Genomic DNA, 18,858 nt, shown 5'->3' with positions numbered 1-18,858 from the left:
CTCGGAGATGGCCCGAATGTTTTTGGAGCGTCCGTCGATGAAGAGGTCCCGGATGCAGCCCACATAGCCGTAGTTCAACATGGCCGTCCACAGTTCGGTAGGTAACACCAGGCCTACGCGGTTGTCAGGGAGACCACCCAGGTAGAGGTCTCCCTCCAGGTCTAAGATCTCGTTCTCTCCGCTGGCCGTGAACGGAGTACGACGGTTGTCCACTGAGATGATGCCTGGAGAGGAGGAAGATGGAGTGAGGAGAGGAAGAGAGAAAGAGGAAGGGAAGGTGAGTGTGAGGGTCTAAGCCATTCTAATATTGAGTCGTTTTTAGATTCTTAGACTAGTAGTCTCACGAGTTGTGTGTCTGACGACACATTATAGAAGAGTCTTGAAGCCTGGTTCACAAGGCCAGTATGTTAGCCTTAGGCTACGATCAAGAGTGCTTGTTGTTTGCCATTGGTCAGAGGAGTGTGGATAAATCAGGTTTATGGTTCCAAAGACCTTCAAGTCATTCACTTCATTTTGTTCTTCAAACACCTCAGTGAACTACCAACTGTCCTCGCTGTCTAACTAAGAGATTTAAATCCCATCATGTGAAGTCCCATGAAACAGTTCATCAAGCTAATACCACCACTCAGCCCATATCCATATATCTGTCTAATTTCTCTCTCTCTTCCCTCACAAAATCCTCCTCTTCCCCCAATCCTTCCTTCTTTCCCTTCTTTCATTGGTGCTAGGTAGTGATTCATCAAAGTAGAATGTGTTGACACAGGGCTAAATTGGCTGCTCTAACCTGATATATAACACAGACCCAGGACATCAAATAACAGAAGTACTACTACTGCTCTCTCTCTCTGCTTCTCTCTATCTCTTTCTCTTTCCTCTCTTCTTCTCCCGCACTCTCTCTCTATCTCTGCTTCTCTCCATCTCTTTCTCTTTCCTCTCTTCTTCTCCCGCTCTCTCTCTCTCTCTCTGCTTCTCTCTCTCTTTCTCTTTCCTCTCTTCTTCTCCCGCACTCTCTCTATCTCTGCTTCGCTCCATCTCTTTCTCTTTCCTCTCTTCTTCTCCCTCTCTCTCTCTCTCTCTCTCTCTCTCTCTGCTTCTCTCTATCTCTTTCTCTTTCCTCTCTTCTTCTCCCGCTCTCTCTCTCTCTGCTTCTCTCTATCTCTTTCTCTTTCCTCTCTTCTTCTCCCGCTCTCTCTCTCTCTCTGCTTCTCTCTATATCTTTCTCTTTCCTCTCTTCTTCTCCCGCTCTCTCTCTCTCTATCTCTGCTTCTCTCCATCTCTTTCCTCTCTCTTTCTCTCTGTCTGTCTCTGCTATTTCTCACTCTAGCAGTCTCTCTCTCTCTCTCTCTCTATCTCTCTCTCTCTCTCGCTTTCCTCTTTCCTTTTAATGTAGTGAAATCCATTCTGTTATGGAGCTCAAGGCAACGACAGACTTTCTCTTTCTCTCGCCAAATATAATCTTCCTCTCTAAAGCTCCTCTCTTCTCTGTTCTGTTTGTCCAACCTTTTTCAGGTCAGCGGACACAAAGGATAAAGAAGCAGTGGGGGAAATAGAATCAGGAAATAGGATTTAAAAGGTTTTGCTTGATCATCCTCATGATACACGTCTCATCGCCTCATCCCCGAGATCAAATCAAATTGTATTTGTCACATGCGCCGAATACACCATGAAATGCTTTACTTACGAGCCATTAACCAACAGTGCAGTTCAAGAAAATATTTTCCAAATAGACTAGAGTACCGGTACCGAGTCAATGTGTGGGTGGGGGGGTGGGGGGGGGGGGGGGGGTACAGGTTGTGGACAAGGTAGAAATACTTCTGCAAACCATGCAACAGTATGATGCCTTTGATGTATATTCTGAGGGGTTTTATAACGATCATCACCATTCTCCTCCACCACCATCACCTTCCCTCTCCCCCCTCCTTGCCCCCCCCCCCCGGTCTCATGGTAATTGACCGTTAATTAACATAAACATGTTTAGCATCTCCAGGCCTCCACACATACTCTACAAGCCATATACAAGCTGCTGATTCACACCTTTGGAACATCTACATTTAAACAGTCTAATAAATAAGTCTAATAAGTCTAATAAATCAATTTAATATGCACCATCACAATAAATCCATTATTTAATTTAGGCAGGTCTGAAGAAGCATTATGATATGAAGAAAATGTATTTCAGAAGAACAGAATAGGAATTGGCCTACTGTATGTTATCTGGCTATGCGCCATGCCATAAAGGCTGTATGCCTGTTCATTTGGCAGACAAGATATGCTTGTAAGTCATTTTGCCACTATTTTACATTATAAACTGGGTGGTCCGATCCCTGGGGGGAGACATCTTAAATCATTTAAAATATATATTTTTCTGTGTAATATGCGGTAGTCTATGTATTGTGTGCCCAATCATTATTTTAATTCCGTTTTTTTTTTCAGGATTGTGATCATATATAGGAATATGCATATGAATAAGCACATGCACTGAGTGTCCCAAACATCAGGAACACCTTCCTAATATTGAGTTCCACCCCCTCTTATACCCTCAGTACAGCCTCAACATGGGAAACTGATGAGCGGGAAAAACCCAGCAGCTTTGCAGTTCTTGACACAAACCTGTGTGCCCGGCACCTTCATCTACACTGATTTAAGTGGATTTAACAAGTGACATCAGTTTTTGCCATGAAAAGAACAGGTATTCTTAATGTTTTTTACACTCAGCGTATGCATCAGCTCTAATATGCGAGTAGTGTTTTGAATGAACCATCACCTTAGAAAGTACTGTCCATTTTGTTGTGTTAGACTTTGGAAAAACATCCACAACTACCAACATCCACAACTACCAACTACCAACATCCACAACTACCAACATCCACAACTACCAACTACCAACATCCACAACTACCAACATCCACAACTACCAACTACCAACATCCACAACTACCAACTACCAACATCCACAACTACCAACATCCACAACTACCAACATCCACACCTACCAACATACACAACTACAACTACCAACATCCACATCCACAACTACCAACATCCAAAGCTAACAACATCCACAACTACCAACATCCACAACTACCAACATCCACAACTACCAACATCCAAAGCTACCAACATCCACAACTACCAACATCCACAACTACCAACATCCAAAGCTAACAACATCCACAACTACCAACATCCACAACTACCAACATCCACAACTACCAACATCCAAAGCTACCAACATCCACAACTACCAACATCCACAGCTACCAACATCCACAACTACCAACATCCACAACTACCAACATCCACAACTACCAACATCCACAGCTACCAACATCCACAACTACCAACATCCACAACTACCAACACCCACAACTACCAACATCCACAACTACCAACATCCACAACTACCAACATCCACAGCTACCAACATCCACAACTACCAACATCCGCATCCACAACTACCAACATCCAAAGCTAACAACATCCACAACTACCAACATCCACAACTACCAACATCCAAAGCTACCAACATCCACAACTACCAACATCCACAGCTACCAACATCCACAACTACCAACATCCACAAGTACCAACATCTACAACTACCAACATCCAGAACTACCAACATCCACAACTACCAACTACCAACATCGACAACTACCAACATCCACAACTACCAACTACCAACATCCACAACTACCAACATCAACAACTACCAATATCCACAACTACCAACTACCAACATCCAAACTACCAACATCCACAACTATAACTACCAACATCCACATCCACAACTACCAACATCCAAAGCTAACAACATCCACAACTACCAACATCCACAACTACCAACATCCAAAGCTAACAACATCCACAACTACCAACATCCACAACTACCAACATCCAAAGCTACCAACATCCACAACTACCAACATCCACAGCTACCAACATCCACAACTACCAACATCCACAAGTACCAACATCTACAACTACCAACATCCACAACTACCAACATCCACAACTACCAACTACCAACATCGACAACTACCAACATCCACAACTACCAACTACCAACATCCACAACTACCAACATCAACAACTACCAATATCCACAACTACCAACTACCAACATCCACAACTACCAACATCCACAACTATAACTACCAACATCCACATCCACAACTACCAACATCCAAAGCTAACAACATCCACAACTACCAACATCCACAACTACCAACATCCAAAGCTACCAACATCCACATCCACAACTACCAACATCCACAGCTACCAACATCCACAACTACCAACATCCAAAGCTAACAACATCCACAACTACCAACATCCACAACTACCAACATCCAAAGCTACCAACATCCACAACTACCAACATCCACAGCTACCAACATCCACAACTACCAACATCCACAACTACCAACATCCACAACTACCAACATCCACAGCTACCAACATCCACAGCTACCAACATCCACAACTACCAACATCCACAAGTACCAACATCCACAGCTACCAACATCTACAACTACCAACATCCACAACTACCAACATCCACAACTACCAACATCCACAAGTACCAACATCCAAAGCTACCAACATCCACAGCTACCAACATCCAAAACTACCAACATCCCCAGCTACCAACATCCACAGCTACCAACATCCACAGCTACCATATTTCCACTCAGTTTCAGCCTGTTGTTGAACTTCTTTCTTCAAATTGATCATCCCAGAGAGGTGAGTTATAAAAGAACGCTACTGTTTTGATGAGAATTGTTGTGATTTTCGATTGCTTTTGCATTGATGTCAGAGTGGTAAGAGGGACAATAGAGCCCTGAGTACCAGGCCATTAGGACCTGATGGAGGGAGAATAGAGCCCTGAGTACCAGGCCATTAGGACCTGATGGAGGGACAATAGAGCCCTGAGTACCAGGCCATTAGAACCTGATGGAGGGACAATAGAGCCCTGAGTACCAGGCCATTAGGACCTGATGGAGGGACAATAGAGCCCTGAGTACCAGGCCATTAGGACCTGATGGAGGGACAATAGAGCCCTGAGTACCAGGCCATTAGGACCTGATGGAGGGACAATAGAGCCCTGAGTACCAGGCCATTAGGACCTGATGGAGGGACAATAGAGCCCTGAGTACCAGGCCATTAGGACCTGATGGAGGGACAATAGAGCCCTGAGTACCAGGCCATTAGAACCTGATGGAGGGACAATAGAGCCCTGAGTACCAGGCCATTAGGACCTGATGGAGGGACAATAGAGCCGTGAATACCAGGCCATTAGGACCTGATGGAGGGACAATAGAGCCCTGAGTACCAGGCCATTACAACCTGATGGAGGGACAATAGAGCCCTGAGTACCAGGCCATTAGGACCTGATGGAGGGACAATAGAGCCCTGAGTACCAGGCCATTACAACCTGATGGAGGGACAATAGAGCCCTGAGTACCAGGCCATTAGGACCTGATGGAGGGACAATAGAGCCGTGAGTACCAGGCCATTAGGACCTGATGCTCGTTAGTGAGTTGGGTACCACCAACGCATGTCCAGAGTGCCTAAGAGGAGATTACCGTGACTCAAAGGTCACGTGGAATTTTACTGTGGTCATGACTCATGACTGCCGGTGTGGCGGTAATATGGTCACCGCAACAGCCCTACCCCCTCTTCCTCCTCCCACTCCACCCAGCCCTCTCTCCTCACCTGAACGTCCATCTCTCTGAATGTCCACGTGGTGCCAGGCTCCATCATTGACCTTGTTCTGGGTGGCTTTGACCTTGATAGTGCCTGAGCCCATGTCCAGCAGCAGGTACAGTCCTCCATCCAGCAGCTCTACAGCAAAGAAGTCTACTTTGTAGTTCTTCTTCCCTGCTGCGTCCCGCCGGTCCTGGGCCTGGAAATTAGGTGAGGTACTGAGTCTTCTGACTACTGGGAACCAGGCGGGGGTGTAGTATATGACCAATATATCACAACCCCCCTGCGGTGTCTTATTACTATTAAGAACGTAATTGGAGCAGTAAAAGTACGTTTTGTCATAGCTGTGGTATATCAGACCGTACACCACGGGTATGACAAAACATTTGTTTTCACTGTCAGCCAATCAGCATTAAAGGCTCAAATCACATAGTTTCTAAAAATGAATAAACAGCGTTTATTCTAAAGCTCTACATCAAGGCACCTTTAGCCGAAACCTTGGGCAAATAAATCCACAGCAGGGAAATATGAGTGTGTGACTCTCTTTCACAGTTCTACACTTACTAGAGACAGAACACCAGCACACTGGTAATCTAATCTCACAAACATTTAACGGATCATTAAACCAAAACGTGGGTCTTCAACAGACCTTCATCGGGGTATTTCATTAGTTAGGTTACCTTGCCGTGGGTGAACAGGATGAGTCCGTTGGGCTCTGAGGTCCTGAAGTCGAAGGAGATAGAACCCATTCTCTTGGTGTTCCACTTGGGGAGGCTGAGGTAGGAGTCGGGGCTCTCGAAGTTGATAGGGTCCAGGGTGGCCACGTTCTCACACTTAAACACCACGTCACCCTGGAGCTTCATCTTGGGGTCTACGATGCGGGCCAGACGGGAGAGCTCTAGACGGATGTCATTATTCTTGTAGACCACCTGGAGGGAGTGGAAGAGAATAGAGATCATTAGGGACAATATTCTAGGTCCATTTATGGAATAAAGTTTTTTTTTTTTTTTTTAACTGTTGTGCAATATGTTGGTCCTCCTCTGAAGATTCAAAGAGCAGCAGACAGGAAAAATAAACTCAATAAGAGGAGAGATGGATAAAAGAAAGAGGGAAACATATCATATTAATATGTACTCGTCATTTTTTCGAGATTTTAGGTTCTATTCCAATGTCAAATGTAGTTTATATGGGGTATTATATGGGTTTTCTCTTAAATGGATTTTTTGTATAATATGGGGTTTTATATAACATGTTGGTCGTATTTTAAACACATGAATCCAATATCCATTTTCATTTCCCATTTTTACTGTAATCTGGCCATATGCAGAAAGATCACATGCTAACAATATGATTGAACACTTGCCTGCACCGCAGGATATGCAAAAGAGCTTTGAGATTGACATAAATTCACTGAAAGCCCACACTAACACACGGTTATATCAACAGCACTGCACTACTTTTGGCCAGCTAATAGCCAAATGACCGATTAGCAACATAATGAACTAAACGTTCAAATTCCGTTGGGGCAAGATCATTTTGCTGTGACAATATCAGTCAAATTAAGGTCCTACATCTGTATGACAAGATCCTTGGATTACTTGCAAAGCACTGGTGCTCTAAGACTGTGCCTGGTCCCAAGTGGCACCCTGTTCCCTACACAGTGCACTACTTTTGACCATGAGAGCCCTATGGGCATGGTTCAAAAGTAGTGCAGTACGTAGGCAATTACAGTAGGTGCCATTTGGGACACAGGCTGATTCCCCAGGGATATCGATGCCCCTGTATATACCACCATCTATTTATTCATGCATAACGTCGCACCAGCAGTACAGTCAAATACAACACAAATGACAGAAAAAAAGAGAGGCAGAATTGTCAATTAAAATCCATTCAGGCGGAAAATTGAAGGTTCTCTTTTTTTTCTCTGCTAAGGAAGAATAAGTCTCTCTCTTTCTCTCTCTCTCTCCTATCTCCTTCCCTCTCTCTCTCCCATCTCCTTCCCTCTGTCTCTCTCTCTCTCCCATCTCCTTCCACCTGTCTCTCTCTCTCTCCCATCTCCTTCCATCTGTCTCTCTCTCTCTCCCAGCTCCTTCCCTCTGTCTCTCTCTCTCCCATCTCCTTCCCTCTCTCTCTCCTATCTCCTTCCCTCTGTCTCTCTCTCTCCCATCTCCTTCCCTCTCTCTCGCTTCTATCTCCTTCCCTCTGTCTCTCTCTCTCCCATCTCCTTCCCCCTCTCTCCTCTCTCTCTCTCTCTCTCTCTCTCTCTCTTATCTCCTTCCCTCAGTCTCTCTCTCTCTCCCATCTCCTTCCCTCTCTCTCCTATCTCCCCCCCTCTCTCTCTCTCTCTCTCTCTCTCCTATCTCCTTCCTTCCCTCTCTATTTCTCTCCTATCTCCTTCTCTCTCTCTCTCTCTCTCTCTCTCTCTCTCCCTCTCTCACACACTGTCTCTTCCTCCCTCTCCTCTCTCCTCCTTCCTTCCTTCCTTCCTTCCCTCTCTATCTTTATCTCTGTCTCTCTCTCTCTCTCTCTCTCTCTCTCTCTCTCTCTCTCTCTCTCTCTCTCTTCTTCCCTCTAGCTCACTCTGGTTCTGGTATATAGGGCAGTGTGTGCATGGCAAACAGTAGTAGTAATATTTGAGAACACAGCTGTCAGCAAACAGATTCTGCAGCTCCAGGATTACAGATAATCCTGGAAGATTTGACAGTAGATCAACACAGGGGCCCAGAGACTGGAAGGGAGGGAGGGAGGTAGATAGATAGAAAGATAGAGAAAGAGGGGGGAAGATAGTGAGAGAGAGAGAGAGAGAGAGAAGCAACAAAGAATTAGAGGCAGAGAGAGAGAGATAATTAGATAAGAAAAACATTGGGAAAAGGGGGAGAGAGAGGGGAGAGGAGAAAAAGAGGGAGGGAAAGAGGAGAGGATTAGTGTCCATGTACACTAGGCCACTGTATGTCACTAGGGAGAAGTTGGACAAGGTGGTGTTTGTGTAAAACAACATCTGTAACCAACACTAAACACAGTCTACCTAGGGGTAATTCCACGGGAACGGATTTACGCTGAGACTCACTATGCACAATGGCTGACTTCTCTAAATCATTTTCACAGTAAATAAAACATAAACATTTACTGGAAAAACTGTGCAGATTAAGAAGGTTTGTAACAGAATTACGGTAAAATCTCAACCAGTTTCATTCTGTTACCAGACTTTGTATCTGCACAGTTCGTCCTGTAAATGTGTTTTTTGTAAAATGTTCAGTGGAAATTGTTTAAAGTAGTCATTGTACATATGACATTGAAATCAATGGTTTTTGTTTGGTATACACTACCGGTTAAAAGTTTTAGAACACCTACTCATTCAAAGGTTTTTCTTTATTTTTACTATTTTCTAAATTGTAGAATAATAGTGAAGACATCAAAACTATGAAATAACACATATGGAATCATGTAGTAACCATAAAAAGCATAACTTCCTTTCATGGGCAACGATGCACCAGGCCAGCTAGTTAACATTAGCCTTCTACATCTAGCTACATGTTGAACTTCCATCATCTCAGGCCAGGGGCACAACAACGTATGAATTTATGGTTGGATCACAATCGTCGTTATAATCATTAGCCAGTGCAGAGAATTAAGTAAAACCACAAGTCTAAATCCCGATCTCCATCCATGGCTAATTTAGGAAACGGTTGATTTTAGCTAGCTAGCTAGCCACCAGAGGGCAATGACACAACGAGATGCAACAATTCAAGTTTTTTCTGTCAGTGAGGTTTAGCATCAAGTGTTATGTGACGAATGTGAAGCCAAATCCAAATTCACTCAGTTTAGCTCAATACGGATTGGCTATTATGATTTTGTTATTTTTTTATTTTTTTATTGACAATGGAGGCGAAATGCTCACTGGCTTCCCTTACATTCAATGCTATGGGCGGCAACAATGTCATACTCTTTAGGACCAGACTGCATCAGATAGCTAGGATACACATATTGAGACAGAGGGGAGCTGTTTCTTTCGCACGGATGCGTTCTCCAGTGAGATACATTCATCATCTTGCGAATTGAAGGACATTTATGAAACACAGATACATTATTTTGTTTATTTTTTTTTCTTGGTCAATTCTTTTTGGGGGGAATCCTGGCTTCCCTGGGCCAACCATGAATACATTGCGCTGACCATCCGGCTTAGTTTGACAGAGAGAAGTGGCCTTTAACCCCACCATTCCTTGCCCCGTTATTCAAGGACACACTAATCCAACACAATCAACCCTTCTGTACAACAATAATAAGGGCGGATAGATACATCTGGTTATGACTGGCTGGACGCTCCATTATGCTCTGCTGGTCAATAACCTAATGGAAATTATGTTAGAAAAGAGAGATTGGCCTCCCCGCACCCCTCATCTCTCCTCTAGCTGCCTTTGTTATGATCTCAGCTTTATTATGCTATCCATAGGCCATCCCTGCTGTCCCCTAGCCAAACGGGCCATTCACAATGCAACCACAGCCTTTAACGTGTCTGATTCTCCATCCCTGCTCCTCCATCTCTCATCCTTCTCCAGCTCTCCTCCTCCTCCTTTGCCCCATTTTCCTCCTCTCTCCATCTTCCTCCTCTCTCCTCGTCCTTGTCTCCCTCTCCCTCCTCCTCCAGCTCTCCTCTCTCCTCCTCTTCCTCCTCCATTTCCCCCTTCTCTCTCCATCTCTCTCCTCGACCTCTCCGCTTACATTTCCTCCTTCTCTCTCCACATCTCTCCCTTCCTCCCTCGGTGGCTGCCTCTATCTCTCTCCCCCTCCCCCCTGTACTCTTTTTCTCTCTACCTGCCTGCCTGCCTCTCTCTCTACTTGCCTCCCTGCCTTCCTCTGCCTGCCTCACTGCCTCCCTCTTTACATACCTCCCTCCCTCTCTCCTTCCGATGATTTTGACTTAGTATTCATAAGAGGGAGGAATAAAGACACAGGCCAGTCCCCACAGCTACATTTAAAGAAGTAAACACACACACACACCACTGTGTTTAAGCTAGCTAGAGGACTCAATCCCATCTCTCCAGAGAGCGGTGAGAGTAATGAAAACAAAACAGAGCTAGATCGATGGTACAATGAGCCTGTGTGTAAATATGATTTGAAATTGGATGACAGCAGGGATTAGGGATTTGAAAGGTGTATGATCCAGATAAAATGTGATATAATAAGCATTATTGGAAATCATTATTCTTATTCCTGGGTGAGGTTGATGAAATTGATTGCCGTTGTGTGGGTGAATAGGGGTGTCATTAAGATGAATTTCTGAGGTTATTGTAACAATAGCTCATCTAGGTGGAGGCTGTAGGGATTTCACAGCGTTACATTACAGTAAGATATACTGGCTTTAGAAAAGCAAAGGCCACATGGTCTTAGGCCTGTTTCCCGACCCCAGATTCATCCCAGTTCCCCACACAAAGACAGGGCACAAAGCTATGTATGTATTATGGGTGTGTGGGGCTAGCTTTACAGAGAGACAGAGGTCACATACGTTTGTGTCTCTCTATGGCAAAGCTTGCTGGGTATACCCTCAGGGGTCAGAGGTCAGAGGCCAGAGGAGCATCCTATGAAGCATTTAGCTGTGTCTGTGCCTCTGACAAAATACACTGTAGGATTTGTGCTGTGTGTGATTCATGTTACAAAACAGAAATGAGCAGAGATGAAAAAAAGCTTTGGTGAAAATACAACATGGCTGATGATGCCTTTTAGGATGACGAGGGCAGTATGTTCATCCGAAATGCCAAATGTTGGTCTCTCCCTCTCCCTCCCTCTCCCTAATACCTTCCATCCCTCCATCCCTGCATCTCTTTCACTTCCTCCTTCCACAAACTGGGTGACAGTATAGCAGGCTCAAGAGAGTTGAGCTGCAATACAAGATGCTTCCGTTGAGCACTAGCCTGCCTGTCTTGGCGCTGGTGCCCTGTGGATGCCAGGAGGCATGGCCTCCACCGCTACCGCCTCTGATCACTGGCTTACGTCACGTGACTGCTGGCCCACATGGCTGAGCACAAGGGGGATGGAGGCATGACGCTATCGTCCCTATGCCTAGGGGGGTGGAGGAGTGCAGAGGAAGTAGAGAAGAGAGGAGGACAATACCGTAGCATCCTCTTTTATTCCCAGGCAGCGAGTGAGGGAGGGCGGAAAGGAGGGAGAAAGGGATGGCAGAAGGGAGGGTGGGATTCAATGCTATCGATCAGCTCTTTCTCTGTGGAGCGGTGGAGCTTAGCTGTACTCTGTCGGTTTACTCTTCAAAGAAAAAAGAGAGAGTGAGAGAGAGAGTGTGTGAGAGAGAGAGAGAGAGAGAGTGAGAGAAGCTACCAGGGATGAGTCTAACCCCCCCTTCTCTTGACCCACTCTATCCCTCCTTAATCCTCTGTTACAGCTCTGGCCTGACATTAGAAAAGCAGTGGAAGAGAAAGACACTGATGAAGCGTGATCTAACCATCCAGCCAGTGGGCCCAAATTAACTGAATCATCGCTCATCAGCTGTATACAGAGCAGGAGAGGGAGGGAGGAGGGAGGAAGGGAGGAGGGCTGGACAGACAGACAGACAGCAAGGAAGAAAGAGGCAATTAAAGCAATATGGAGAGAGAGAGAGAGAGACTAGAGTGAGAGAGAGAGAGAGACTAGAGAGAGAGAGAGAGAGAGAGAGAGAGAGAATGGCAATGTGTAATCAAGCAGAGCCAAGGCAGGGTGGGCATGGTTGTAAGGGTCGTACCCTGCAGTCAGTCAAGCCAGGGTTGGCATGCAGTAGAATGTGCCATGATGGTCTGCGTCCCAAATGGCACTCTATTCACTATACAGTGCACTACTTTTGACAAAAGTAGTGCACTAAATATGAAATAGGGTAGGATTTGGGACATAACCTATGACTCCTCACGCCCCCAGTCACATGGTGATTCATTATAATGCTGTAGAGGTAATCACTCTGTAAACAGATTAAGGGGCGGACTGGGACCAGGAATTGACCCTGGCATTTCTAACACACCAGATCTTTCAGATCTTCAAACCGGCCCATTTTTTTCCTTGAGAACCCCATTATTAGCCAGATAATTATAATTTTGCGCAAAAACTGAAGTTAGACAGGCTCACTGGGGAAAAAATGGACCAGCCCAGCTGGCATTTGTCCGAAATGCTAGATGGCCAGTCCGCCCCGGGGTCTTATGAGGAACAGGGTCTTAGGCCTATTTTCCCGACCCCAGATTAATCACAGCCCCCTCAGTCATTCTCAATGGATACTCATGTTTTTGTGAATCTTATCAGCAGTCTGTGGCATAGACCTACCCTCAGAAAGTCAAGAATGGAAAGGCTTTGGCTAAGTTCCTCCCTGACTACATTGCAGACACATGCCAAGTCTTACAACTCCTGGATACGTATTCAACATATCAGCTAACCACATATGATATAGCGATCTGATGTACAACTGAAGGCATTCATCTGAAATATGTCTTCCGCATTTAACCCAAACCCTCTGAATCAGAGAGGTGTGGACATAATCGACATCCACGTCTTCGGTGCCCGGGGAACAGTGGGTTAACTGCCTTGCTCAGGGGCAGAACTACAGAATTTTACCTTGTCAGATCGGGGACCTTTCGATTACTGTCCCAACGCTCTAACGATGGGTGTGTGCGCAGTGGTGTAGGGTGATTGGTAGAGTTGCTTTTGCGTCCAATCCCTCAGAAGTTACACTAAAGTTTAAGAACACCTACTCATTCATGGTTGTTCTTTATTTTTACTATTTTCTACATTGCAGAATAATAGTGAAGACATCAAAACTATGAAATAACACATATGGAATCATGTAGTAAACCTCCAAAAAGTGTTAAACAAATCAAAATATATTTTATATTTGAGATTCTTCAAATAGCCACCTTTTGTCTTGATGACAGCTTTGCACACTCTTTGAATGTTCAAAATCATAGTGTTAGCACACTTTAAAAGCCTCCAAGGACAAGTTGTTCAAAATCATAGTGTTAGCACACTTTAAAAGCCTCCAAGGATAAGTTGTTCAAAATCATAGTGTTAGCACACTTTAAAGGCCTCCAAGGATAAGTTGTTCAAAATCATAGTGTTAGCACACTTTAAAAGCCTCCAAGGATAAGTTGTTCAAAATCATAGTGTTAGCACACTTTAAAAGCCTCCAAGGATAAGTTGTTCAAAATCATAGTGTTAGCACACTTTAAAAGCCTCCAAGGATAAGTTGTTCAAAATCATAGTGTTAGCACACTTTAAAAGCCTCCAAGGATAAGTTGTTCAAAATCATAGTGTTAGCACACTTTAAAAGCCTCCAAGGATAAGTTGTTCAAAATCATAGTGTTAGCACACTTTAAAAGCCTCCAAGGATAAGTTGTTCAAAATCATAGTGTTAGCACACTTTAAAAGCCTCCAAGGATAAGTTGTTCAAAATCATAGTGTTAGCACACTTTAAAAGCCTCCAAGGATAAGTTGTTCAAAATCATAGTGTTAGCACACTCTAAAAGCCTCCAAGGATAAGTTGTTCAAAATCATAGTGTTAGCACACTTTATAAGCCTCCAAGGATAAGTTGTTCAAAATCATAGTGTTAGCACACTTTAAAAGCCTCCAAGGATAAGTTGTTCAAAACAGGTCATTTCTTGCTAGCCACAGCAGTCAACACAGCAGTCAGCAGTAGTTGTTTAGCTTTCTGACACACCTGTTCTTAGGTATTGTTGTTCTGTTCCGTGATCTAAGACCAGGTGTACTCCTTAGTCAGATTCCGTTGCAAAATATTTTGTCTGTTGCAAACGTAAAATGGCTCTCAGAATTTAAAACCCCTCTCATGATCTCACTTCTCTCGTTCCAGATTATACAGTGCATTCGGAAAGTCTTCAGACCCCTTGACTTTTTTCCACATTTTGTTATGTTACAGCCTTATTCTAAAATGGATGCAATCGTTTTTTTTTCATCAATCTACAAACAATACCCCATAATGAGAAAGAAAAAACGTCTCTGCAGATTCTCTCAAGCTCTGTCAGGTTGGATGGGGAGCGTCGATGCACAGCTTTTTTCAGATCTCTCCAGAGATGTTCGATTGGGTTCAAGTCCGGGCTCTGGCAGAGCCACATTAAGAGACTTGTCCCGAAGCCACTCATGCGTTGTCTTGGCTGTGTGCTTAGGGTCGTTGTCCTGTTGGAAGGTGACCCTTCGCCCCAGTATGAGATCCTGAGAGCTCTCGAGCAGGTTTTCATCAAGGATCTCTTTTCTTGCTCTTTTTCATCTTTCTCTCGATCCTGACTAGTCTCCCAGTCCCTGCCTGGGATGCTGCCACCACCACGCTTCACCATAGGGATGGTGCCTGGTTTCCTCTAGATGTGAAACTTGACATTCAGGCCAAAGAGTTCCATCTTGGTTTCATCAGACCAGAGAATCTTGTTTCTCATGGTCTGAGAGTCCTTTATGTGCCTTTTGGCAAACTCCAAGTGGGCTGTCATGTGCCTTTTACTGAGGAGTGGCCACTCTACCATAAAGGCCTGATTGGCCACTCTACCATAAAGGCCTGATTGGCCACTCTACCATAAAGGCCTGATTGGCCACTCTACCATAAAGGCCTGATTGGCCACTCTACCATAAAGGCCTGATTGGCCACTCTACCATAAAGGCCTGATTGGTGGAGTGCTGCAGAGATGGCTGTCCTTTTAGAAGGTTCTCCCATTTCCACAGAGGAGCTCTGTCAGAGTTAAAATTGGGGTCTTGGTCACCTCTCTGACCAATACCCTTTTCCCCCAATTGCTCAGTTTTGCTGGGCGGCCAGCTCTGGGAAAGTCTTGGTGGTTCCAAATTTCTTCCATTTAAGAATGATGGAGGCCACCGTGTTCAGATCTGTGCCTCGACACGATCCTTTCTCAGAGCTCTACGGACAATTCCTTCGACCTCATGGCTTGGTTTTTGCTCTGACATGCACTGTCAACTGTGGGACCTAATATAGACAGGTGTGTGCCTTTCCAAATCATGTCCAATCAATTGAGTTTACCACAGGTGGACTCCAATCTAGTTGTAGAAACATCTCAAGGATGATCAATGGAAACAGGATGCACCTGAGCTCAATTTCGAGTCTCATAGCGAAGGGTCTGAATTATGCGATATTGTTATTATGCACTTTGTCATTATGCGGTATTGTTATTATGCACTTTGTCATTATGCGGTATTGTCATTATGCACATTGTCATTATGCAGTATTGTCATTATGCACATTGTCATTATGCGGTATTGTCATTATGCACATTGTCATTATGCGGTATTGTTATTATGCACATTGTCATTATGCGGTATTGTCATTATGCACATTGCCATTATGCGGTATTGTCATTATGCGGTATTGTCATTATGCGGTATTGTCATTATGCGGTATTGTCATTATGCGGTATTGTCATTATGCACATTGTCATTATGCGGTATTGTCATTATGCGGTATTGTCATTATGCGGTATTGTCATTATGCGGTATTGTCATTATGCGGTATTGTCATTATGCGGTATTGTCATTATGCACATTGTCATTATGCGGTATTGTCATTATGCGGTATTGTCATTATGCACATTGTCATTATGCGGTATTGTCATTATGCGGTATTGTCATTATGCGGTATTGTCATTATGCGGTATTGTCATTATGCGGTATTGTCATTATGCGATATTGTCATTATGCGGTATTGTCATTATGCAATATTGTCATTATGCGGTATTGTCATTATGCGGTATTGTCATTATGCGGTATTGTCATTATGCGGTATTGTCATTATGCGGTATTGTCATTATGCGGTATTGTCATTATGCGATATTGTCATTATGCGGTATTGTCATTATGAGGTATTGTCATTATGCAGTATTGTGTGTAGCTTGATGAGGATAATTTAACATGTATATTTTTTAGAACAAGGCTGTAACATAACACAATTTGGAAAAAGAGAATGGTTCTGAATACTTTCCGAACGCACAGTATGTGTGTGTTGTTGTTGTTGTTTTTAATATAAAACTCGAATTCTGAACTTTAAGCCTCTGGTCAGAATTATTCATTATTCAAGTATTCAACACATCAGCAGCAGATTAGTCCAGAAGTTGGACCAAAGGCATCCATGGACCAATCCTGTGTTGAGTTACCGATGGACAAAAGTGTGTTCCCTTTTCAGATGCCCCCGTTGCTGCTTTCATCACAATGACACATTGTAGTTACACAATTTCTTGACTTTTTGGTAGTGATGGGAAATTGAGGTTGTCTGAAGCTTTTGGGTTTTTCACCAAATTGTGTCGAAAAACAGTTCATTGCTCAACGCTTTTAACATAATGCTCATTAGGGACATATGTTGGTCAGGAATAAACATGTTTGATGTTTATATAGAAGTTTATTATTATTTTTTCGCTAAATCCATCAAAACTTCGTGGCGCAATGGATAGGTCCGATTATTAATAAACTAAAGTTAGTTTGAATGTGAGGTTCGCCTGCGTACCTTTTTGCCCATTTCTAAATAGTTTTTTAAATGTGCATTTGTGGTATTATTTAGGACGCTGGAGACAAAAGATTATCATAGACTACAGTAAAATTAACAAACTATTTGAACAACAATGTGCAGATAGTGTGGTTTCACAGGGGAAAAAAAGTATCCTGTTGCTGTGGTATCTGATTAGTTCCTAATCCTTGACTCTAGCCAATGAGCTACCGTTCAGGTGGCGTGTGATAAAAAGTGCATTTGTGAATCATGTCCAGTACAGGTCGGCGTTTGAAAGCAACTTGGCATCAGAGATGCACCAGTGTGCTGATACTGACGATTGTGTCGGCACTGATGTTCTGTTTACATAGCAGGTTAGGATAGTAAGTTAGTCAATTAACGTAGTTAGTGAATTAACGTAGTTAGTGAATTAACGTAGTTAGTGAATTAACGTAGAAGGTTAGGAGAACTAAAGCAGCAGGTTAGGTGAATTTACCTCGACTAACCGGTACCACCTCACATTGACTCTCTACCGGTACCCCCTGTAAATAGCCTCGTTATTGTCATTTTATTGTTGCTCTTATATTTTTAACTTTAGTTTATTTAGTCAATGTTTTTCTTAGCTCTTATTTTCTTAAAACTTCATTGTTGGTTAAGGGCTTGTAAGTGAGCATTTCATGGTTAGGTCTACCTACACCTGTTGTATTCGGCGGATGTGACAAATAACATTTTATCTTATTTTCATTTGTGTAGCAGGTTAGGTGAATGAGGTTAAGGTTAGGAAAAGGGTTAGGGTTTAAAGCTCTGCATGGCAATGCGATGTCTGCAGTGGCCATACAGCATAATTTACTGCGATGCAGCCTCCGCAGACGTCAGGGCTTTCATACTTATTAAGGTTAGCGGAGCAGAGCAGAGCTGTTATGAAGGAAGATGTCAAGGAAGTGAGTTTGTGTTTATACAGGACGTACTGCCCCCACCTATCGTCAACCAATCATGTCAACGCGGAGCTATACTGTACTATACGGAGCCCTCGGCGTTGTTACAAAAGTTGATACGCGCACAGTGATGCTGTATAGAGCTTGATTTGGCTACTGCATGCCCAGTTTAAGCATAAATGAGCTTTTAGGCTTAGCTACAATGCTACTGTTGTCAAAACTGTTATCCCTGACGCGACCACTAGACAGAGCTGTAGGCCTTCTCCATCTAGGCACAACGGTAAACAAACCATCTGTGGGGACAAACATCAGGATCATAACACAGGTTGTCTTTGTTGCACAGCTCAGATGTTTGTTATATCGTATGGATACCATAGGGATGTGGTGAGAACACTTAGGGCTCGTTTCTCTGCCCAGTCGTTGCTGACGCATGCCAAATCTTACAATGCCTAGATAGGTATTGAACTATCAACTAACACATCATATGTTATAGCAAACTGGTCCCCGACGGCACAGCTGCACCAGTTTCAACTGTTCTGCCTGCGGCTATAGAACCCTGACCTGTTCACCGGACCTACTACCGTGTCCCGGACCTGCTGTTTTCGACTCTCTCTCTAACGCACCTGCTGTCTCTAACTCTGAATGATCGGCTATGAAAAAACCAAATGACATTTACTCCTGAGGTGCTGACCTGTTGCACCCTCTACAATCACTGTGATTATTATTATTTGACCCGGCTGGTCATCTATGAACGTTTGAAC

The 18,858-nt window shown here is 43.9% G+C and overlaps 1 protein-coding gene across 30 annotated transcripts in view; it reads right to left on the bottom strand.

Moving 5' to 3' along the window:
• Window positions 1–18,858, bottom strand: part of LOC110529758 (neurexin-3b) — a 465,957-nt gene that overhangs the window by 312,876 nt on the left and 134,223 nt on the right. For all 30 annotated transcript variants that reach the window (XR_016497721.1, XR_016497720.1, XR_016497723.1 and 27 more), the window contains 3 exons: window positions 6,390–6,638; window positions 5,719–5,908; window positions 1–224 (listed from right to left, as the gene is read on the bottom strand). The exon at window positions 1–224 is cut by the window's left edge and continues 160 nt beyond it. Coding sequence is in view for 21 of the 30 variants with exons in the window: in XM_090243127.1 (XP_090099253.1) it covers window positions 1–224; window positions 5,719–5,908; window positions 6,390–6,638 (663 nt within the window). In the remaining 9 variants the exon portion in view is untranslated. The remainder of the gene's footprint in view (window positions 225–5,718; window positions 5,909–6,389; window positions 6,639–18,858) is intronic.

This window comes from Oncorhynchus mykiss, chromosome 8 (assembly GCF_057628025.1).
Source record: "Oncorhynchus mykiss isolate SJ-2025 chromosome 8, ASM5762802v1, whole genome shotgun sequence".
NCBI lineage: Eukaryota > Metazoa > Chordata > Actinopteri > Salmoniformes > Salmonidae > Oncorhynchus > Oncorhynchus mykiss.
The sequence above is the reverse complement of the archived record's forward strand: the minus strand, read 5'-3'. Positions and strand labels throughout refer to the sequence as shown.